At 43.1% G+C, this 25,408-nt stretch overlaps 1 protein-coding gene across 1 annotated transcript in view; it reads right to left on the bottom strand.

Moving 5' to 3' along the window:
• LOC142662112 (NXPE family member 1-like) overlaps positions 1-25,408 on the bottom strand; it is a 181,266-nt gene that overhangs the window by 113,745 nt on the left and 42,113 nt on the right. The window contains exon 2 of the mRNA XM_075840055.1: positions 12,577-13,265. Within this exon, the coding sequence (XP_075696170.1) occupies positions 12,577-13,265 (689 nt within the window). The remainder of the gene's footprint in view (positions 1-12,576; positions 13,266-25,408) is intronic.

Consider the following 25,408-nt stretch of genomic DNA (forward strand, 5'->3'; position numbering starts at 1 on the left):
TGTCTAGTCACATGCTGCGGGTCCCTACAGCTATAATGGTGTACCAGTTAGGGTATGTTCACATGCTTAGGGTATGTGCACACACACTAATTACGTCCGTATTTGACGGACGTATTTCGGCCGCAAGTCCCGGTCCGGACACACTGCAGGGAGCCGGGCTCCTAGCATCATAGTTATGTACGACGCTAGGAGTCCCTGCCTTGCTGCAGGACAAGTGTCCCGTAGTATAATCATGTTTACAGTACGGGGCAGTTGTCCTGCAGCGAGGCAGGGACTCCTAGCATCGTACATAAGTATGATGCTAGGAGCCCAGCTCCCTGCACTGTGTTCGGTCCGGGACTTGCGGCCGAAATACGTCCGTCAATTACGGACGTAATTAGTGTGTGTGCACATACCCTTAACAAAGAACGTCTGAAAATACGAGCTGATTTCAGAGAAAACAGCCTCTGATTTTCAGGCGTTTTTGAAGCTGAAAATGAAATTTGGAGCTTCTTTTGAGGCTTCTTTTCAGGCTTCTTTTGAGGCGTTTTTTGAGGCGTTTTTCATAGTGTTCAATGTAAAATCAGCTAAAAAAAACGACTCAAGAACTGACATGCTACGGCTGGGTTCACACGACCTATTTTCAGGCGTAAACGAGGCGTATTAGGGTATGTTCACACGCTAGCTGTCATTTACGTGTGAAAAGACAGACTGTTTTCAAGAGAAAACAGCTGCCTCGTTTCACACGTAAATGCTCCTCCTCGTATTTTGCGAGGCGTCTGAGACGCTCGTAAATCTTGAGCTGTGCTTCATTGAGTTAAATGAAGAACAGCTCAAATTACGTGGCAAAGAAGTGTCCTGCACTTCTTTGCCGAGGCAGTCCATTTACGCGTCGTCGTTTGACAGCTGTCAAACGACGACGCGTAAATTACAGGTCGTCTGCACAGTACGTTGGCAAACCCATTCAAATGAATGGGCAGATGTTTGCCGACGTATTGCAGCCCTATTTTCAGACGTAAAACGAGGCATAATACGCCTCGTTTACGTCTGAAAATAGGTCGTGTGAACCCAGCCTTATGCCTCGATTTACGCCTGAAAATACGGCTCCAATACGTCGGCAAACATCTGCCCATTCATTTGAATGGGTTTGCCGACGTACTGTGCCGACGACCTGTAATTTACGCGTCGTCGTTTGACAGCTGTCAAACGACGACGCGTAAAATGACTGCCTCGTCAAAGAAGTGCAGGACACTTCTTTGGACGTAATTTGAGCCGTTTTTCATTGAATTCAATGAGGAACAGCTCAACTTTACGGTCGTCAAAGACGCCTCACATAATGCGAGGCGTAGCAATTACGTCTGAAACGACGGAGCTTTTTTCTCCTGAAAACAGTCTGTAATTTCAGACGTAAAAGGCAGCTATCGTGTGCACATACCCTACTTCTTTTTACGGAGCGTCTTTTTACGCTCCGTTTCTTAAAAAATACGCCCTGTATGAACTAAATGCTGTTTTTCCCATTGATTTCAATGGGCAGATGTTTGTAGGCGTTCAGCTTTCGTTTTTTCAGGCGTTTTTTGAGGCGTAAACGCGTTTTGTGGGGCGTCTTTTACAGCCGTAATTTGGAGCTGTTCTTAATTGAAGTCAATGGAAAACGGCTCCAATTACATCCCAAGAAGTGTCCTGCACTTCTTTTGACGAGGAAGTAATTTTACGCGCTGTCTTTTGACAGCGACACGTAAAATGACTGGTCGTCGGCACAGTACATTGAAAAGCACATTGAAAGTAATGGGCAGATGTTTGCCGACGTATTGGAGCTGTTTTTTGAGACGTAATTTGAGGCGTAAAACGCCTCCATTATGTCTGAAAATAGGTTGTGGGAACCCAGTCTTAGAGGTCATGTGGAGTCCATGCCTCGATGAGTCAGAACTGTGTTGGTGGCACAAGGGGACCACAATATTAGGCAGCAGGTTTTAATGTTATGGCTGATCGGTATGTATATATTGTGCGACAAATGTGTACTAGGCTCCAGGAAGTATCTGTCTCATCCAGGGAAAGCTGCATGACATAGAAGGAATCCAGGAAAGCTGAATATCTTTAGCAAGGAGTAGTTTGCTAAGGACGTTGGTAAGTTCGGGCCTGGATTTTTATGGAATTATAAGCAGGTTGGTAGTGGGGCCTATCATTCCCTTCCTGTCCAGTACGGGTTTTTCTCTGCAGCTTAGGTGTTGTAGTTTAGCTCATCATAGAGATATATAAGATGTGCCCTCTATGCATTTGGTGAGGCGATGTGGAAAAAAGACAAAACCTGTCCCGAGGCCTCATTCACATGAGCGTATCAGATTCACGCGCGTGACTATTGTCTGTGTGCATTGCCTTATGCATCACTGTGCTTCTTTTGAGTGGCATGCGTTATTCACGCACTCTCAAAGCACATCTTTTTTTTTTTATTATTATTTTCAAAAGGTTTGATGCGTTAATCACGCACCGCACACGAATGTGAATGACCCCATTGTTTCAACGCACAGCACACGGACATGATTCACGCTCATGTGAATGGGGCCTAATACTGAGGTCTGCTGGCCGTTTGCATGTTGTGCGTGGTATTGTTTCGGGTGGTTAGTAATATGCTACTCGTATAGTGAGGCAAAATGGGTTTAGTTAGCGCTCAGCCGAGCAGAGTTTACTTTGTTTTGTCGCCTGAATGTATTTCTGTTTTCTGCCACCACAATAAAGAACAGGAAGTTTGAATCGAACTGTCTCTGACTGCAATATATATATATATTACTAGAATATCCAAGCACATTATTTTTCTCAATACAAGTGTATGTTTGTCTTTGCAACCATTTTTTTAATGTTTCAATCTATTTAACATAAAAAATTAAGTAACTTTGTAAAAAGTCTTAAAAAATGCTACTTTGTTTCTATAGTGCCTATGCATAGCAAAAATATACAAAAAAAAAAACGCACCCTGGGAGTGCTGAGATATATGCATGAGAAGTGCAGGTAAAAACAATTGGGATCTATGTTGGCGCTGCTGCGTGGTGTGGACAAGGTACAGATCCAGAAGACCAGTTTTTATAAACTGTTTTATTGCTAAATTTGCAACGCGTTTCAACGCCGAACTGGCGTTTTCGTCAGGCATAGGGATACAGAAAAAAAGAGACATGCTTATATACAGGAATAAGGCCATCTGGTTAGGGCTAGTTCAGACTGATCAATTTAGGTAAAAAAACGCGAAAAACTCGGGCGGGTCAAAGTTCAAATGGAACGATCTATTACAGTGACAGTATGAGTTTTAATACAAACAAATAAATAAACAAATAAAAGTATATGCGTAATAAAAGACGGGGTGTCACGTCAGAGAGTGATTTTGGAGCGATATACAGGGGTAGATAAAAACGTTGTGTCGTGTGTAAAGGACGGCAACATTTGGTTGCTTGTATCGTTAGCTAGTGTCATCGGGGGAGGAGGGTGAGCAAGTTGCTTATCTGATTTTTATTATTATTTGTTAGGTCATAAAATGTTAGTTATGTTTGGGATGTGAACGATTCTATTTGATGGTTATGCTGTTTACACGTTGCTATAGAGACAAACTGTGTTACGGAAGCCGATGCGGTCCAAAAAGGAAATGGAACGCATGGTGAGCCGCATAACGCGAGGGATCGCTGTGCTGCTCAGAATGGACAATGAACAGAGAACGTATCTGCCAAAAAGAAAAGTAGGGGCGGAGGGTGAGTATAAATGAAGTACCATAAGTGGATATAGACAAAATGCCTTGATTAGTGTGATGATTTGTTGAATGTAAATGTTAGTTTGAGGAAACGCAGAACAATATTAAAGGGTAAGGATGGTTTTGTTAAGGTGGTCTAGACGGTGCCTATAATCTGAATGGTTGGTTCGAATATTTTAGTGAATAAATGTATGCCTTATGGATTTCTTTTAGAAGTGAGAGTTTCTATTAGAGGACGTTAAATGTATTTTGGTTTTGTGTGTGAAGAAACCGCAAATGCCAAATGGGTTGTTATGTAGTTGTTGCTAAAAGGAAAGGATGAAGGTTATTAAAGTGCTGTTAGGAGATGCGGAGAGAAATATGATGTCTTGATTTGTATTGTAGTAGTTTGTGGGGATATCATAGTTCAATATACAGACCGTTTCATTGATCTGTGTAGCGTTATAGTTGTTAGATTTTATAGATTCACGTGGGTGCAGAAGGGATCCTAGAGGTGTTGGTTGTTAGATATTTTTCAATTTTGGAGTTAGTCAAACCATTAGTCCAAAGAAGACTCTGTGATGTCATTTAGACCCAAAGGGTGTAGTGTATTCATTTTAAAAATCCAGTAGTTTTCCCTTTGTTTTAATTTGCTGAATCTGTTTGGGACGTCAAAATGAATATGTTCAATGGGTGTGATTTAGATTTTTGTTAAATTGGCAATCATGTACTTGAGAAAAGTGATGGGATATACTGTGTTTGAGGTATCCAGTGTTTACATTGAACCGATGGTTGTTAACTCGGGTTCTTAAACATTGGGTAGTTCTTCCGATGTACTGCAACTGGCACGGGCACTCCATTAGGTAAATGGAACTCCCTCGCGTTATGCGGCTCACCATGCGTTCCATTTCCTTTTTGGACCGCATCGGCTTCCGTAACACAGTTTGTCTCTATAGCAACGTGTAAACAGCATAACCATCAAATAGAATCGTTCACATCCCAAACATAACTAACATTTTATGACCTAACAAATAATAATAAAAATCAGATACAACTTGCTCACCCTCCTCCCCCGATGACACTAGCTAACGATACAAGCAACCAAATGTTGCCGTCCTTTACACACGACACAACGTTTTTATCTACCCCTGTATATCGCTCCAAAATCACTGTCTGACGTGACACCCCGTCTTTTATTACGCATATACTTTTATTTGTTTATTTATTTGTTTATATTAAAACTCATACTGTCACTGTAATAGATCGTTCCATTTGAACTTTGACCCGCCCGAGTTTTTCGCGTTTTTTTACCTAAATTGATCAGTCTGAACTGGCCCTAACCAGATGGCCTTATTCCTGTATATAAGCATGTCTCTTTTTTTCTGTATCCCTATGCCTGACGAAAACGCCAGTTGCAAATTTAGCAATAAAACAGTTTATAAAAACTGGTCTTCTGGATCTGTACCTTGTCCACACCACGCAGCAGCGCCAACATAGATCCCAATTGTTTTTACCTGCACTTCTCGTACCTAAGCGGTCACCTCGGTAACCGGCTCGGTTCTGGCAGCAGCTATCCCGTGGACCCCTCCATTCAACTCTCCTAACTTCACGGTGAGCATATATATCTCCTTTATTCCTCACCTCCATCTCCTTTGATCCACACCAAGTGGCGCCGTGGTTTTTTTGAGATATATGCATACAATTAATACATTTATTATTTTAAATTGCACCTTCACAATGACTTACTAGTTCGTTAGTTAGCGGGAATGACCAGCTAGCTATTATGTACTATTATCTCATAAGGCACGAAGGGGTTAACTTCCGCCTAAGCCTTCCATGTGTATGTTCTCAGGTGATAAACCTGCTAGTTTTAGCAAGCAGTTCTAAGGCTGGGTTCACACGACCTATTTTCAGGCGTAAACGAGGCGTATTATGCATCGATTTACGCCTGAAAATGCGGCTCCAATACGTCGGCAAACATCTGCCCATTCATTTGAATGGATTTGCCGACGTACTGTGCCGACGACCTATCATTTTACGCGTCACTGTCAAAAGATGGCGCGTAAAATGACAGCCTCGGCAAAGAAGTGCAGGACACTTCTTTTGACGTAATTTGAGCCGTTTTTCATTGAATCCAATGAAGAACAGCTCCAAATTACGGCCGTCAAAGACGCCTCGCAAAATGCGAGGACGAGCAATTACGTCTGAAATTACGGGGCTGTTTTCTCCTGAAAATAGCTCCGTAATTTCAGCCGTAAATGCAGTTAGCGTGTGCACATACCCTAAGGCTGTTCGGTCCGGAAAGGATGGAACATATTTCGGCCACAAGTCCCGGACCGAACACACTGCAGGAAGGTGGGCTCCTAGCATCATAGTTAAGTACGACGCTAGGAGTCCCTGCCTCCATGCGGGACAACTGTCCTGTACTGTAATCATGTATTTAGTTCGGGACAGTAGTTCCACGAAGAGGCAGGGACTCCTAGCGTCATACATAACTATGATGCTAGAAGCCCGCTCCCTGCAGTGTGTCCGGTCCCGGACTTGCAACCGAAATACGTTCCGTCCTTTACGAACTGAACATGCTCGTATGAATCCAGCCTAACAAAGCATGAATGACGCCTGCTGTGTCTTCTAAAGTTTTATGCATGGAAGACAATACTCTTGAATTGAAAGACTTTACAAATACTCAACCCTTAGCCGTCATGCACACGGTCATGCCCATAATCATAGCCCGCTGCAGTCAGCAGCCGGGCGTCCTCCCGATCATGGGCTACGATATGCTGATTTTAGCTGAACATTGCATGCTCTTTATATGGCATTTTTTTATGGTGTGTTTCTCCATAGGCTACTCTATAAAACTTCAAAAATGCCAAAAAACCGCTATAAAAATTGCAGAAAAAAAAGTGTGTGTGAATCAGGTCTGAATGTGAGATTGACACATCATATTTCCGCTGATTATTGAACTTGCTTATGTGATATGTACTGTAGCTGTACCTGATCCTGTTATCTTTGCTGTTATACCTTGTGTACCTACTTGTATATGTTCAGCATGTATTGCTATTATGTGTTGTAGTTGAAGGCAAAATAATCGTCCTATAAAGAGCTGCAAATTGGGACTAACAACTAAATGTAAAAGAAAAAGTATTTGAAGCAGCACAAATCCCGATATCAGGAGCGGTGTCACGCTGTAAAATCAGACAAACCCAGTCTGACGTAATGTAATCCTCAGAAAAAGCATGGTTGAACAGCAGATTTCAATAAGGGTTGAGAATGACCCTCCACTTGTCACGGGTCGAAACGTTGCCATTTTTTACTGGATGTTTGACTAATAAAAGAACATATTGATTGAAATTTGGGAGACGTGTGCTGCTGTTTAACCAGGGGCGTAGCTAGAGGCTCATGGGCCCCGATGCAAAAATTCTTACTGGGCCCCCCCCCCCGCAAACTTCTCATGCCCGATGGTCCGCTTTCAGCTGCATCGCTGGGTCTCCTACGTGACCAAACAATGCAGCACTAGCAGCCGGGGCGTCACTAAGGCTGGGTTCACACACACTATTTACGGACGTAATTCGGGCGTTTTAGCATTGAATTACGTCCGAAAATGCGGCTCAAAAGCGTCGGCAAACATCTGCCCATTAAATTTGAATGGGTCTTACGATGTTCTGTGCCGACGGTCATTTTTTTTTACGCGCCGCTGTCAAAAGGCGGCGTGTAAAAAAGTGCCTGTCACTTCTTCAGACGTAAATGGAGCCGTTTTCCATGGACTCCATGGAAAACCAGCTTCAATTACTTCCGTAATGGACGCAGCAAAAGACGCCTGCACATGCCATTACGGCTGAAATTACTGAAAACAGCACAGTAATTTCAGCCGTAACGGACGCTGCCGTGTGAACATACCCTCAGGGCTTAAAATGTCCGGGAAATAGCCCCAATACATATGTGTCCGCCCCAAAAAAAAGTGTGTATATGAGACAGCATAGCATATCTATAGCACTACGACCCTATAAACTATGGATAGGATTAGATACAGTGGCTGAGCAGACAGTATCACACATGATAGAATTAGATACAGTGGCTCAGAAGGCAGTATCACACATGATAGGATTAGATACACAGCTCAGCAGACAGTATCACACATGATAGGATTAGATACAGTGGCCCAGCAGACAGTATCACACGATAGGATTAGATACAGTGGTTCAGCAGACAGTACCACACATGATAGGATTAGATACAGTGGCTCAGCAGACAGTACCACACATGATAGGATTAGATACAGTGGCTCAGCAGACAGTATCACACATGATAGGATTAGATACAGTGGCTCAGCAGACAGTATCACACATGATCGGATTAGATATAGGGCCCAGCAGACAGTATCATACATGATTGGATTAGATACACAGCTCAGCAGACTGTATCACACATGATAGGATTAGATACAGGGCCCAGCTCGCTGACATTGCGGCTCCAGCGCTGGACCCAGGATAGGTAAGAATAATAATTTTGCTTCTTTATGTGTTACTGATTCTTTTTGTGTGTTTGTGTTTTTTTTACAGGTTCGGTTGTTGGACTTCGGATACGAGGACTTCAATGACGGCGTTTTTTTTATTCTCAATAAAATAGTTAATGAGGGTTGTGTTTTTTTATTTCAATAAAATATTTTTTCTATGTGCTTGTATCTTTTTAAACTTTATTATCACCGCCTTAGTAATGGCCGCTGGCTGATTGACAATCTCCATTACTAAGGCGAGGCTTAAATAGGCTCTGTCACCAGATTTTGCAACCCCTATCTGCTATTGCAGCAGATAGGCGCTGCAATGTAGATTACAGTAACGTTTTTATTTTTAAAAAACGAGCATTTTTGGCCAAGTTATGGCCATTTTTGTATTTATGCAAATGAGGCTTGCAAAAGTACAACTGGGCGTGTTGAAAAGTAAAAGTACAACTGGGCGTGTATTATGTGCGTACATCGGGGCGTGTTTACTACTTTTACTAGCTGGGCGTTGTGTATAGAAGTATCATCCACTTCTCTTCAGAATGCCCAGCTTCTGGCAGTGCAGACACAGCCGTGTTCTCGAGAGATCACGCTGTGACGTCACTTCCCCAGGTCCTGCATCGTGTCAGACGAGCGAGGACACATCGGCACCAGAGGCTACAGTTGATTCTGCAGCAGCATCGGCGTTTGCAGGTAAATCGATGTAGCTACTTACCTGCAAACGCTGATGCTGCTGCAGAATCAACTGTAGCCTCTGGTGCCGATGTGGCCGACACGATGCAGGACCTGTGAGTGACGTCACAGATCTGCACTGCCAGAAGCTGGGCGTTCTGAAGAGAAGTGGATGATACTTCTCATCAGAACGCCCAGCTAGTAAAAGTAGTAAACACACCCCGATGTACGCACATAATACACGCCCAGTTGTACTTTTACTTTTTAACACGCCCAGTTGTACTTTTGCAAGCCTCATTTGCATAAATACAAAAATGGGCATAACTTGGCCAAAAATGCTCGTTTTTTAAAAATAAAAACGTTACTGTAATCTACATTTCAGCGCCTATCTGCTGCAATAGCAGATAGGGGTTGCAAAATCTGGTGACAGAGCCTCTTTAATGTTAGCCGGTGCAGAGGCTACACTAACCCCCATTATTACCCCGGTACCCACCGCCACCAGGGGTACTGGGAAGAGCCGGGTACAAACCAGTACCCGACCATCTGTAGTGACGGGCAGGCACCAGGGTGGCCGCAGGCTGGTAGTATTAGGCTGGGGAAGGCCAAAAACAGTGGCCCTTCCCACCCTTGTAATGCTGCCTGCTGCTGCTGTGTTGTATCTGGCTGGTTATGAAAATTGTGGGGGACCCGACATCGTTCTTTCCAATTATTTTATTTATTTATTTTTTTTAAATGACGTGGGGTCCCCCCCATTTTCATAACCAGCCAGATACAATAAAGCAGCAGCAGGCAGCATTACCAGGGTAGGAAGCGCCACTGTTTTTGGCCTTTCCCCTCCTGATAATACCAGCCTGCGGCCACCCCAGTGGCCGACCATCACTACAGATGGTCAGGTACTGGATCGTACCCGGCTCTTCCCAGCACCCCTGGTGGCGGTGGGTATCGGGGTAATAAAGGGGGTTAGTGTTAGCCTCTGCATCCGCTAACACTAAGCCCCACCTTAGCAATGGATACTGTCAATCAGCTGGTGGCCATTACTAAGGCGGTAGTAATATAGTTTAAAAAAAAAACACAAAGACATAGAAAAAATATTTTATTGAAATAAAAAAAAAACCCCACACAACCCTCATTAACCATTTTATTAATTAAAAAAAAGCTGTCATCGAAGTAGTCCTGGAATCCGCCGTAGTCCAACGACCGAACCTGTAAGAAAACACACAAAAAATTATTAGTAACACATGTGTTAGGGTATGTGCACACACACTAATTACGTCCGTAATTGACGGACGTATTTCGGCCGCAAGTACCGGACCGAACACAGTGCAGGGAGCCGGGCTCCTAGCATCGTACTTATTTACGACGCTAGGAGTCCCTGCCTCGCTGCCGGACAACTGTCCCGTACTGAAAACATGTTTACAGTATGGGACAGTTGTCCTGCAGCGAGCCAGGGACTCCTAGCATCGTACATAACTATAATGCTAGGAGCCCTGCTCCCTGCACTGTGTTCGGTCCGGTACTTGCGGCCGAAATACGTCCGTCAATTACGGACGTAATGAGTGTCTGTGCACATACCCTAAGGCTTAGATACAGGGCCCATGTGTGATACAGTCTGTGGGACCCTGTATCTAAGCCTACCACAAGGTAGGCTTAGATACAGGGTCCAGCAGACAGTAATCTTATACAGTATAAGATTACTGTGTGCTGGGGCCCTGTATCTAAACCTACAGTGTGGTAGGCTTAGATACAGGGCCCAGCAGACAGGATCACGCATGGGCCATGTATCTAAGCCTACCATGTGATTGGCTTAGATACAGGGCCCAGCAGACAGGATCACACAATCTGTGATCCTGTCTCATGGGCCCACTAAGCCTGCTACATCGTAGGCTTAGGGGTTTTGCAGTCCCTAAACATTGATGGCCTATCCACAGGATAGGCCATCAATAGCTGATGTGTCGCCCGGGACCCGCAAATCAGCTGTTTTGAAGGGGCCGCAGCACTCGTACGAGAGCTGCTTCCCCTTCATTTCACTACTCGCCGACACCGATTCACAGTGTGACCGGAATGAAGTGACAGGAATGAAGGGGAGCAGCTCTCGTACGAGTGCTGCGGCCCCTTCAAAACAGCTGATTGGCGGGTCCCGGGAGTCAGACCCCGCCAGTCAGGGCTAACCTCACCTTCCTCTTCGGCCGCGGCGGGAGTTCTGTCGTCTCGTCTCGATGCACAGCGCTTGACGTCAGGACCTCCGCTGCGATCCGGAACCAGGAAGGTAAGTAAAGTATGTTACTATAGTAACAGGGGCCCGCGGCCCGAGTTACTACAGTAACTTTTTATTGATGTGGTGCGGGGGGCCGTGGGCCCCCCTTGCTTCGGGGCCCGGTCGCAATTGCGACCGCTGCGACCACTATAGCTACGCCAGTGTGTTTAACCATGCTTTTTCTAATAACTAAATCTGTCATAATGCAGGTACCAGGAAGTACCTTTAAGGCTGGGTTCACACGACCTATTTTCAGACGTAAACGAGGCGTATTATGCCTCGTTTTACGCCTGAAAATAGGGCTACAATACGTCGGCAAACATCTGCCCATTCATTTGAATGGGTTTGCCGACGTACTGTGCAGACGACCTGTCATTTACGCGTCGTCGTTTGACAGCTGTCAAACGACAACGCGTAAAAATACAGCCTCGTCAAAAGAAGTGCAGGACACTTCTTTGGAAGTTTTTGGAGCCGTTTTCTCATAGACTCCAATGAAAACAGCTCCAAAAACGGACGTAAAAAACGCCGCGAAAACGCCGCGAAAAACGTGAGTTGCTCAAAAAACGTCTGAAAATCAGGGGCTGTTTTCCCTTGAAAACAGCTCCGTATTTTCAGACGTTTTTGGTCACTACGTGTACACATACCCATAGTGTGAATTCACATGCTGCAGAATTGCTACAGATTTTCAGTCCAGATTCGGCACTGAATATCCGTAGAAATTTGCAGTACGATAAATGTGAATGGGGTTTTAAAAACTCCATCCACATATAGGAAAAAATCTTTGCGGAATTGAGTGCATGATGCAGATTTTCTAATTCGCAGCATGTCAATTCGGTTTCACATTTTTTGCCGATTTTCACCGTGGATTCCACCCTTTGCAATGCATAGGGTAAAATTCACACCAAAATTCACGTCAAAATACTTGGCAAAATCTGCATGTAACACATGCGGATTCTTGGTGGATTTGCTTAAAAATTTGCAACGAAGAAAGACCACAGAGTGTGGAGTAGGCTTAATAGTGTTGGCTATGTTTTGAATATCCAAGCAGCCCCTGAGGCTCCATGCACACGACCGTAGATTTCATCCGTAATTACGAACCGTAATTATAGACCCATTCATTTCTATAGCTGACGGACACCTTCCCGTGTATTCAAGGGAAGGTGTCGGGGCCGTAGAAAGCTTCTGTAAAATATAGGACATGCCCTATTTTTTAATTTTTTGAACCGTGCTCTCATACTTTATAATGGGAGCACGGACGGCAAATGCGGACGACTTTTCACGGCCGGCCATGCCCATAATCACGGACTGTGATTACGGGCATGGTCGTGTGAATGGGGCCTAATACTGTGCATTATAATTTTAAGTTACCATTGTGTGTTTTGAATTGTACATTAGTATGGGCAATATTGCCTCAAACTGTTTTCTGACAATAGGATTATTTATTGGAATAAAATGCTCACGTACCTTACAAGGAGACTGTTCTCCAGTTTGGACAGCTGTGAATCCAGAGTTTTCCAACTTTTAAACTCAGTATAAGAATCACAGCTAAAATTCTGAGGTTTGACACAATAAAAGTATTCTTCATTTTTATGGTCAGCATATTCACATAATTCATCTTTTTTATCAAGAGCAAATCCACACTTTGTCACCATTTCTTTATGTTCACTTGTGAATTTTCCTAAGTAAGCTACATTGCCATACCAGCTGTTTCTTGACCTCCAGAGAGAAGACACTGCTTCACTTGGGTGCATGAGAAGTACTGTCACCACAACTTTACCTTCCCAAAATAAAGTAAAATGAATATGATATGTTCCATTGTTAAAATCTTCAATCCTCCCAGAAGACCCTGCTCTCTTATCTGGATTGGAAATTCTTGCTCTTAGATAATCTCCTCCATAGGTTTTCCTTTGCCCCAGATAATCAAACACATTAACTTGTACTGTTAATTGATCCCCAACACAGTAACGGTTTTGGGGGCTTTTAATGAACACTTTGCTGTTCACAGCACTGGTTGTATTGTCCTTATGGATAAAAGTTACTTTAGGCATCCTTTGGTCTATGAGATTGAAGATTTCATGTATCTTTATTTGAAGTTCTGTAGCTTTCTCAGTGGTGCCATTAATAAAAACAATTTGGTTTTCGCTATTGGAGCCCTGTCAAACAGAAAAAATACTATTATTAGTGGTAGAAGAAATAATAATAGTAATACAATCATGAATAATAGTAGCATTACATCATTTTAGTGAGTCTAACTTTAGATTTCCAACCTTTATTTTGCTCTTTCTCTGAAGTTCTCTTTTACAATCAGTTGTTTTCAGCATCTTACTCTATATATTGTTTTGTTTCAGTCTTACTCTTTTACATTTTTTAGCCACTGCCTTTGCCTGAGCACCTTAGACCTGAATGAAGTACTCAAAAATACAAATAACTTATCAGGGCTGGCTTTTGGGGGTATCCGACCTGTGTGGCTACGCAGGGTAAAGTTTTATCCCTCCTTAGTAAAGTGGGCACCCTCACTGCCAATAAACAGGCTTCCTGACTGTACAACATGTAAGGAGTAATTCCTTCTTCCCCTACCCCTGACAGCATAAGCTCTCCCCCTCTATAGATGGCTGGGGGCACCATATGCCTTCTCCACAGCCTGTCTGTGGACTGAAAACCGCAGCTATGAACACTATCAATATCCTCTCTCTCTCTCCGGAAAAGAGAAGGTAAGGGGAGGGTTCCTATCAATAGAGAAAGTGCATTTGACTTTCTGCCTCCACGCTGTTTACCATATACAGCCATACATACGGTAGGTTGGATTTACACATCATGTATTTGTTGCAGATTTTGGCTCAAAAGTCTGCATAAAAATCTGCAACAAATATGCATTCCAGCCTTAAAGCTTCACCTTAGCTCCAATCCACTAACTTTCACAACTAAATGTAACAGGCTATTCGTTATCTTGCGCAAGATATTAAATAAACTACTTTCTCCAGTGGTCATATAGGACTTTGTCCTCTTTGAGGGTATGTACACACGGGCTATTTTCAGCCGTTTTTCAGGCTGTAATCGTCCCGAAAAACGGCTGAGTAATCGGAAGCAGAACGCCTACAAACATCTGCCCAATGATTTTAATGACGCCCCGTAAAAAGAAGTGCATGTCACTTCTTGAGACGTTTTTGGAGCGGTTTTTCGTAGAAAACAGATCCAAAAATGGGCGTAAAAAAACGCAGAAAAAAACGCTAGTTGCTTAAAAAACAGCTGAAAATCAGGAGTTGTTTTCCCTTGAAAGCTCCATATTTTTAGCCGATTTTTTTTATAAGCGTGTGAACATACCCTTAATTGTTCAACTTCATAGTTAGCAGATGTTTCATAGAAATAGACTAAGTTGAAGTCTCATATACAGAGGTCCTGTAGTGATGTAGTCTCTCTCTGGGCCTTATACTGTATGCCCAACAGGTGCATTGTCGCCTGGATATTAACAAATTCATAATTGCTTATTATCCTGTTATTATACTAGTCCTTCTCAATGAATTAGATTTCTGTTCATTTCATCTCTTTTTTAAGTAGTTTCGATTTTTGATCTACATATGCTGTACCACATGGACATTTTAAAAAGCATATGGTATTTTTAATGTCACATGTGCGTAACCCTCTCGTTTCTGATCTGAAAAGAGGTGATGTACATTGTCAGCCTTGATAATCGATATTCAGTGTTGGCAGCTCATACATGCAAATGGTGATTTTTTGGGTTTAACCCCTTAATGACCAGCCTATTTTAGACCTTAATGAACAGGCTATTTTTTAAATTTTTCCATCGTCGCATTCCAAGAGCTATAACTTTTTTATTTTTGCGTCAACATAGCAGTATAAGGTCTTATTTTTTGCGGGACAAGTTGTATTTTTTAATAGCACTATTTTGAGGTACATATTATTTATTGATTGACTTTTATTAACTTTTTTTGGGGGGGGGATAGAAAAAAATCTGAAATTTCGCCACTCTTTTTTGCGTCCTAAATCTGCGCCGTTTACCGTGTGGTATAAATAACACAATAAGTTTAGTCCGTGGGTTGTTATGATTCCAACGATACAAAATTTGTATAGTTTTTGTATGTTTTACTACTTTTACACAGTAAAAACGCTTTTTTTTCAAAATTATTTGTTTTCGTGTCTCCATATTTGAAGAGCCGTAACGTTTTTATTTTTTCGCCGATGCAGTTGTATGAGGGCTTTTTTTTGCGGGAAGACTTGTAGTTTTTATTGGTACCATTTTTGAGTAGATGCGACTTTTTGATCACTTTTTAATCAAATTTTTTTAAAGTCAGGATTCACAGAAAACAGCAATTTTTCCGTCGTCTTTTATTGAATTTTTTACGGCTTCACTGTGCGGGTTAAGTAATGTAATAACTTTATAGTCGGGGTCGTTACAGACGTGGCAATACCAAATATGTGTAACTTTTGAACTTTATTTTGGTTTGCGGCATGATCTAGCAGGCATTCATTACAGGCAGACCTGGGGGCCTGTATTAGGACCCCAGCTGCCATGGGAGACACAGACACTCGGCGATCTTATCGCCGGGTGTCGGTGCGATGAGAGGGAGCTCCCTCCCTCTCTCCAAAACCACTCAGATGCGGTGCTCGCTATTGAGCACCGCATCTGAGGGGTTAAACGGGTTGCCTCTGGCAACTGAGAGCAGGGAGATTTGGCAGCTCCCTGCTTTGTTTGCTTATTCCGATGCCGCGACGTAAAAAGTCTATGGCATCGGAATAAGGCCCGTTAGTGACCGACGTAAAAAGACTATGGGCCGGTCACTAACGGGTTAATGTCACCTCTGACAAGAAAATCATTTTAATGAACAACCTTTTTAATATGCCAATGATGGGGCATCCCTAAACAATGACCCAAACTTTGAGTCTCAGGATGTCCTAATATTTGGATACAGTATTCTTGATCATTGGAGCATGTTTGTTATATATTGAGTGTACTCAAAATTCTCGGTGTCCTCATAAACTGGCTTTGAGGTAGACTCTTAAACGGAAGTGGGGCATCTTAGCAATGTTGTTTTGATCAGTCGGCAAAGAGAATAGAATTGTCACAATCTTGTCACCAGGTCTTAAAACCGTCACATTTGAATAAGTAATGCTATCCTTATTGTATTCAATTGAAAATGTTTTTGTGACATTCATTTAAGTAGGCGACATATTCTAACAGCTCATTTTCATTTTCTGTCCACTGCATGAATCCATCAACCACATACCTAAGCCGTTTGTTCATCTTATCCGTGGGCCATGGCGACATTGTTACAAAATTGTTCTCAAAGGCATTCATAAAGACGTGGGCTAATCTTGGAGACACAGAGGAACCCATCGAAGCAGGGGCTTAGCTAAAGGCTTTTGGGCCCTGTTACAGGAGAATACTGTTCCCATCCAGACACTCTGTTTTATGACCACATAAAATATACCCGGTAAATAGACATAGTATATAGTGAGATTATTCAGTGGTTTTCACCCATTGAGGTGGTAGTATTCTCAGTAGCCATTTGATCATAGATTCTTATCTAGTGCCTTATTAGCATTACCTCAGTGGACCTCAGTACAGGAAGAAGCCATTGTTCCATGGCGTCGGGAGTATCTTCGGCAGCAGCATCGGAGCAGTGCACGCATGCGGGAAATCGCGCGTGCACGCTCTCACTCAATCACGCACTCACTCACTCTTTAGCTCTCGGTAGACAAGAACAACAAGAATGTCACGAGAAATCACACAGTCTTGTCGTCCTTGTCTGCCGAGAGCAGACAAGTGTCTCCAGCTCTTGCTGTGACACTGTCCGTAGCTGATTAGACAGTGTCACAGCGATGTTACACACCCCCTTGCCAATTACATACCCCATTGACAGTTCAGGGGGTTATTTAAATATCGGGCGCCAAATAAAATGGCACTGATATCTAAATAACGGAGGAGGATAGGAACAGTTTTTTTTAAAGTGCCCCAGGGTTTGTGCAGCCCTGCCCATGTATGGGCAGGTGAAAGGTTCTCTTTAAAGGGGTTGTCCAGTACCTAAACATTAATGGCCTATCCTCAGGATAGGCCATCAATAGCTGATGGATCGGGGACCGACTCCCGGGAGTCCCGCCAATCAGCTGTTTTGAAGGGGCTGTTGGCAATTCACAGTGTGAGCAAGTGACAGGAATGAAGGAAAAGTAGCGACCCCTTCAAAACAGCTGATAGGTCAGGGTCCGACTCCCGGAACCCCCGCCAATCAGCTCCAGCAGACAGTGATATTAAACTTACCCTCCTCTTCGGCCGCAGAGCAGTCCTGACTCCATCAAGGGTGGGGATGTTGTGTGTGGTGCACAGTGTCATGACGTCAGAACCTCTGAGGAGGGTAAGTACTGTCAGTTACTTTAGTAACGGGCCCGTGTAGTTTATTGCATAGGCCCCAGATACTATAGTAACTTTTTATTGATGTGGTGCAGTGGGCCGCGGGCCCCATTGCTTCGGGGAAATTGTGACTGCTGCGACCCCTATAGAAACGCCACTGCATCGAAGTTCCCTGCAGCTGTAAGTATTAGCCAATGTAAAAGGAAGTGTTTTATATATTTATATCTATGTACATGTAGTGTAGATATATATACAGTGAAGGAAATAAGTATTTGATCCCTTGCTGATTTTGTAAGTTTGCCCACTGTCAAAGACATGAACAGTCTAGAATTTTTAGGCTACTTTAATTTTACCAGTGAGAGATAGATTATAAAAAAAGAAAAAAGAAAATCACATAGTCAAAATTATATATATTTATTTGCATTGTGCACAGAGAAATAAGTATTTGATCCCTTTGGCAAACAAGACTTAATACTTGGTGGCAAAACCCTTGTTGGCAAGCACAGCAGTCAGACATTTTTTGTAGTTGATGATGAGGTTTGCACACATGTTAGATGGAATTTTGGCCCACTCCTCTTTGCAGATCATCTGTAAATCATTAAGATTTCGAGGCTGTCGCTTGGCAACTCGGATCTTCAGCTCCCTCCATAAGTTTTCGATGGGATTAAGGTCTGGAGACTGGCTAGGCCACTCCATGACCTTAATGTGCTTCTTTTTGAGCCACTCCTTTGTTGCCTTGGCTGTATGTTTCGGGTCATTGTCGTGCTGGAAGACCCAGCCACGAGCCATTTTTAATGTTCTGGTGGAGGGAAGGAGGTTGTCACTCAGGATTTGACGGTACATGTCTCCATCCATTCTCCCATTGATGCGGTTAAGTAGTCCTGTGCCCTTAGCAGAGAAACACCCCAAAAACATAATGTTTCCACCTCCATGCTTGACAGTGGGGACAGTGTTCTTTGGGTCATAGGCAGCATTTCTTTTCCTCCAAACACGGCGAGTTGAGTTAATGCCAAAGAGCTCAATTTTAGTCTCATCTGACCACAGCACCTTCTCCCAATCACTCTCAGAACCATCCAGATGTTCATTTGCAAACTTCAGACGGGCCTGTACATGTGCCTTCTTGAGCAGGGGGACCTTGCGGGCACTGCAGGATTTTAATCCATTACGGCGTAATGTGTTACCAATGGTTTTCTTGGTGACTGTGGTCCCAGCTGCCTTCAGATCATTAACAAGTTCTTCCCGTGTAGTTTTCGGTTGAGCTCTCACCTTCCTCAGGATCAAGGATACCCCACGAGGTGAGATTTTGCATGGAGCCCCAGATCGATGTCGATTGACAGTCATTTTGTATGTCTTCCATTTTCTTACTATTGCACCAACAGTTGTCTCCTTCTCACCCAGCGTCTTACTTATGGTTTTGTAGCCCATTCCAGCCTTGTGCAGGTCTATGATCTTGTCCCTGACATCCTTAGAAAGCTCTTTGGTCTTGCCCATGTTGTAGAGGTTAGAGTCAGACTGATTAATTGAGTCTGTGGACAGGAGTCTTTTATACAGGTGATCATTTAAGACAGCTGTCTTTAATGCAGGCACCAAGTTGATTTTGAGCATGTAACTGGTCTGGAGGAGGCTGAACTCTTAATGGTTGGTAGGGGATCAAATACTTATTTCTCTGTGCACAATGCAAATAAATATATATAATTTTGACTATGTGATTTTCCTTTTTTTTTTAAATATAATCTATCTCTCACTGGTAAAATTAACCTAGCCTAAAAATTCTAGACTGTTCATGTCTTTGACAGTGGGCAAACTTACAAAATCAGCAAGGGATCAAATACTTATTTCCTTCACTGTATATATATATATATATATATATATATATATATATATATATATATATATATATATATATATATATATACATATATATATATATATGTATATGTATGTATTTGTCCCTCCAGAAAGGTGTCATCTAATCAGACACCCTGGGGGATGTAAAACACACAATGAACTAATCCAGGAACCAGGAAGTTCCAACTGCCCTACCATCCCCCTACTATAATGGAATTCCATGAGGCCCAGGCCTCCTCCCTTTCACGTGCATGAGCCTGTGACATCACACAGGTGTGCACGTGGGGGGGGGGGGTTTAAAAGGACAAACGGTCCCAAAGTTCTTTCTCTTGTTCCTGCTCCCTAGCTCCACTAAGGGACTCCATTTCCCTCCTGGTCTGCTCTCTTTTCCTGCCTACCTGAAGTGGACGACATGGACTACTAAGTATCCACGTGTAGCAGCAGCTACACGTTATGCTCCCCCTCTCCCCCCTCCTTACTTCAACCCTTTACCTGCATATCTGTTTAACCCTTTCCCACCATTTACCTGCTACACAGCAACCCATTCCCCTTGTTAACCCATTGCTGCTGTCTACCCATTGTAGTCTGAAAACCCTTTCTCCTCCTGAGTTCCTAAGTTTACCCTTTATCCTCATGCTGACCCTGGTAACCCTTGCTATTAACCCCTAGAGTATAGGGAAAGTTATATTAGGAGGGAGTGAGACAGAAATAGTGAGCATGTATCGTAACGTAACTGTATTCATATGTATGTTTAGATAAGAGGGTGGCGGTATAATTAGGATTGTGATATCGTGGTTATACTGTACTACAAATGGTGTGAGTATACTCAATATATATTAACGTGTTATGTGTATTGGGGTATACTGATACTATACTGTGATCAGTTACTGTGTTCTGTGTTTAGATGGTGTATTTTAGATGTAAGTGTGATTATTGTTAGTAATAAATATTACCCTTTATTTACTATACAATTGTATTTATTGTACGGTCTTATTCCGTTGTGTAGAAGCAAAGTAAGATTAACGTTAGTATAAGGAAAAGGTAGGGGAGCTAGGCATAACCCTAGTGACCCTGACTATAAAGGGGGTAGTAATAGCGGGCAACCAAGTAGGTGAAACCCAGTTATTATACCAGCCCTTTTACACACGTGGCTGAGTGTGTAGTGAGTATTCATTATATATACCGGTATATATATTGACCCCTGTTTCATTGGCGAGCTGAGGCTCAAACTGTTTTCAATTTATTTCTGTGTTTTGTACAATAAAATTGTGTTAAAACGTGAACTAAGATAGGCGGAGAGGCGTGGACTGATAACATACGTACACGGTGAAGTGTTGTGTTATACTGTGCGCCTAGACCTTAAAGTTTGGACGAGTAACACAATTGTATTTAAGGCTTGATACAGGTTACAATTGAGAACAGCGAACCTATAGTTTTTTTTGTTTTCTCTTCTGAGGTATTAACGTTTTAATTTTGCTTTGCGGCGTGCTGACAAATCATCGGGCGATCGAGCAACACATTCAGCAGTAACCAAGAGGACTTCTGATAGAGTAAGTATGGATTTCTCCACACTTAAAAAACTTTCTAAACATAGTTCATTCAACCCAGTATCCCCCACTACATACAAGTCAGCAGGAATGCTGTGGTCCACTCTGCTGGATGAGGCTTATACACATGATAATATGTGCATAAGCAAGAGGAGTGTTTTTAACAAAACCTCCAAAAGGCTACACATGCTCGCTAAACTGATATGTGTTTATGAAGAGACATGGAAGCCTGAAAACACAGAAATGAAGAGTGATTCCCCAAATCTTCACTGCCAGTGTTGTGTCAACAATGTGAAGCGGGTTTGTGCTTTGCAGACACAACTGGCAGAGAATGCCCAATGTAAAATTGATAGAGATAAGCAAATTTGCATGCTGGAATCGCAGGTGATAGTTTTGAAAAATCATGGTGATGATATTGATGCACATCTGACTGGGTCTTACGCTGTGATCAATGCGTTTAAGGATAAGGCGGCATCTACGGATGCCATCATTGCCAAGTTAAATGATGAGCTTGCTGCTAGGTCACAATTGGTTGCTAGTATGCAAAACTTCATAAAAGATTTCTCAAAAATGTTACCGGCCTTGTATTTTTCAAGGCCTGATTCTGCTGTAAGTTTACCCTCTACAGGGCAAAAAGGGGGGAGTAGAAAGAGGGATGGATCAGATGCCCCAAATCGTGATCCCATCCAGAAACCTGAAGATAACATTGTTACGAAAGTGATACGCAGATGTAAGCGTACAATATTTAGAAGTGCGTCCCTAGCCATGCAGAACTTTAAGAGATCATGCACTGGTGACTGCCCTAAGTCCAGCAGAGCATGTACTGTTAAATGTTTTGCATGTGCCGGCTCAGGCCATATTGCGAAGTACTGCAAGTCTTTGGGTACTAAGCAATGTTGTCCTGTTAAATGTTTTAAATGTGGTCAGATGGGACATATTTCTAGAAACTGCCATGGTATGAGCAACTGTGGAAAGCCTAGTAATGAAGCAATAGAAAATGGCCACATTACATCAAATTGTGACTATAGGAAAGGACAAAATGGCTACATGACAATCTCCTCCACACATTTGCTAAACCATGTCTTCAAAGAACTGAATAACGAACCACAACTGGTTTGGAATTCAGCTGTGAATTTTAAGTAGGCCATCATTTACATGTCCATAGTTAAGTGTTATCTCTTTGTCTGTACTGTATGTTTATGGTCTGTTGTTCGTTCTCAGTTCTTTTGTTGTCATTGTGTTTTCTTTTGTGGCTCCTTCACAGATTCTATTGTGGTATATTCCTTGTTATCAGTAGTTATGTAGTTATACTATATGGGTGTTGCCTGTATTTATAATGCATAATTAGAAAACCACTCCAGGAATACAACTGAAGAACCAGCCAATGAATAGTGATGTATTTGCTGGTTCTGTGAACTTATATTAGGTATAGAGGTACGGACAGGTAACATAAGTTCACTTATAGTGTTATGTTATGCTGCGCACCTAGACCTTGAAATTCAAGATGATAATACATTTACATCTATAATCGCAAAATGTTTTAATTGCTCTCTATTAGGACAACGTTGAAGTTGTTATTATACTGTGAACTCAGGTTGAGCAGTGCGAACAGGTAACATAAGTTCACTGTGTAGTGTTTTCTGTTATTCTGTGCACCTAGACCTGGGGGGTTCAGACAGGTAACACAACTCCATCTGAGGCCTAATGCGAGTGCAATTAAAAACAGCGAATAACAATGTGGCTGATTCTTTTGTGTTTAACTGGAGTGGTCCTTTAGGAAAGGTTGACAGGTGGAGGTTAACCTGGCATTACACCCATATCTTGATTTTAAGATAATGGGTTTGGTAAGATGGGGATATAGTTCCACAAACATGAGAATTGTGAAGATCCACAAAATGGTACTTCATCTACAGCTCCCCTCAGATATCCTAACCTATAAGGGCAGCCACCCATATCTGTCTGTACAGATGGATGTTGAAAGGAGGAGGATGCGATCCTCTGCCAAGGTAGTTAGGACCGGGTGCTTAGACACCAATGTTGAGATACGGAGGGGACCTGTGAGATGAAGGCCAACCCAATACCCTCTTCAAGCGTAAGATACATGGGTCAAGGGTATTGGAGTTGGCACCGAGTGCAATATGTTTACCACACCATCTGTGCGACTAATTGCACCGGAAGAGGAATACTGCTCCAAGGAGCATTCTAACTTTTTGTATTATCACAGGTATCGATGTAGCAGAACAGAAGAACTCCAGTCACCCCTGAGTAGAGGCTCGATATCCTCTCAGATGCTACTATAAGACTCCAGATGATCCTGAGTTCAGTGAGGAAGAGGATGTCGTGGAGAAGCTTAAAGAGTCTGAGAATCGAGCCTCCATCCCATTCCCTGAAAAGAGTCTCAGAGGTGTCCTGATGGGAGAGCCTGTTTGGGTACAACACCAAAGCAATTTTCTTCTTCAACCTGCTCATCTACCCTGTGATAGTACTGATGGGTGAAAGGACTTGCCGACCAAGTAAACTAGGTCAGGCGTAAAAGCATGAACTTGGACTAAGGACATAACACCAATACTGTCCTGCGACCCGTAATCGTCAAGTTTATGTATATATATATATATATATATTAGTGTAATTATAATGTCGGGGTAAGGAAACAGACAAGTGAGCCCTAATCTACCCGCCACTCAGTCCCTGCCTACTTGCAACGACCCGCTCTAGGCGACGGGGTACAACTGGGCGACGGACCCTACGCTCAATAAGTACCCGACAGACAAGGGTACACAAAAGCAAGGGAAAAGGGGCAGTTGCCCACGGAAACACCGCGAGCAACAAGAGTTGTGAACGAGCCGAGACAAACCAGGAGTGTACGAGGTACCAAACGCAGAGCAGGAGAGTAGTCAGTAAGCCAGGGTCGAAATGAAGCAGGGTCAAATGTGCCCGTCCCACAGCGAGTGAGTGTGTACGTGTAGGCGGACATATATTTACAGCCTGTAGTCACACCATTTGCATGTGTATCTTTCACGTGTTTATGGAGAAGTAGTGAGAGATGCTGGTTGAGCATGAATCTCTATATGTACATATACCTATGGTTTGGGGGGAATATTTTTGTATGTTTGATTATTTTAAATTTTGTATGTATGATTGGGTAGTGTGTAGGAACCCTTAGGGACAGCTAAGGTATACGCACACCCTTGAAGGTATTTGCCACCTCAACCTGAGAACTGGTATGGTCAAACAGTTTGTTTTCACGAAGGACCTGGAGCACCTTCCTAACATGATCAATGTGGTAGGACCAGTCCTTGGAAAACACAAGTATGTCATCAAGGTACACTACAAGAAAAACCCCATGTAATCTCTTAAAATCTCATTTATTAAATTCTGGAAGACCGCGGGAGCATTACACAACCCAAAGGGCATGACGAGGTATTCAAAATGACCTTCGGGCGTGTTAAACGCAGTCTTCCACTCATCCCCCTCTTTGTTGCGGATAAGGTTATACGCCCTCCGTTGATCAAACTTAGAGAACCATTGGGCCCCCTGAACCTGATTAAAGAGATCAGGAATCAAAGGAAGGGGATGCTGGTTCCTTACAGTGACCTTATTCAAGTTACGGTAGTCAATGCATGGCCTAAGACCACCATCCTTCTTCCCTACGAAGAAGAAGCCAGCACCCACCGGAGATGTAGAGGGGCGAATGTAACCCTTGGCCAGGCATTCCTGGATATACTCTCTCATGGCTTCACGTTCGGGACAAGAGAGATTAAATATCCTACCCTTAGGGAGCTTAGCTCCTGGTACCAGATCGATTGCGCAATCGTATTCTCTATGAGGAGGTAACACTTCGGAGGCCTCCTTAGAGAAAACATCAGCGAAGTCTTGAACAAACTCAGGTAGCGTGTTCACCTCCTCAGGGGGAGAAATAGAATTAACAGAAAAACATGACGTCAAGCATTCATTACCCCATTTGGTAAGATCCCCAGTATTCCAGTCAAACGTGGGATTATGCAACTGCAACCAGGGAAGGCCTAAAACCAAATCGGACGATAATCCCTGCATCAACCGTACAGAGCACTGCTCCAAATGCATGGAGCCCACAAGGAGTTCAAAAACAGGGGTATGCTGTGTAAAATAACCATTAGCAAGAGGAGTGGAGTCGATACCCACTACCGGGACAGGTTTAGGCAAATCAATCAAAGGCATAGCTAGAGACATAGCAAATTCCACAGACATGATATTAGCAGATGACCCTGAATCCACGAAGGCACTGCTGGTAGCAGACCTACCACCAAAAGAGACCTGAAAGGGAAGCAAGATTTTATTACGTTTCATATTTACGGGAAATACCTGTGCGCCCAAGGGACCTCCCCGATGATCACTTAGGCGCGGAAGTTTTCCGGCTGCTTATTCTTACGCCTAGGACAGGTGTTCACTTGATGCTTGTCATCCCCACAATAGAAGCAGAGACCATTCTTCCTGCGGAACTCTCTACGTTGTTGGGGGGACACGGAGGCCCCGAGTTGCATAGGTACCTCCGAGTCTT

Source organism: Rhinoderma darwinii, chromosome 10 (genome assembly GCF_050947455.1).
Source record: "Rhinoderma darwinii isolate aRhiDar2 chromosome 10, aRhiDar2.hap1, whole genome shotgun sequence".
Taxonomy (NCBI): Eukaryota; Metazoa; Chordata; class Amphibia; order Anura; family Rhinodermatidae; genus Rhinoderma; species Rhinoderma darwinii.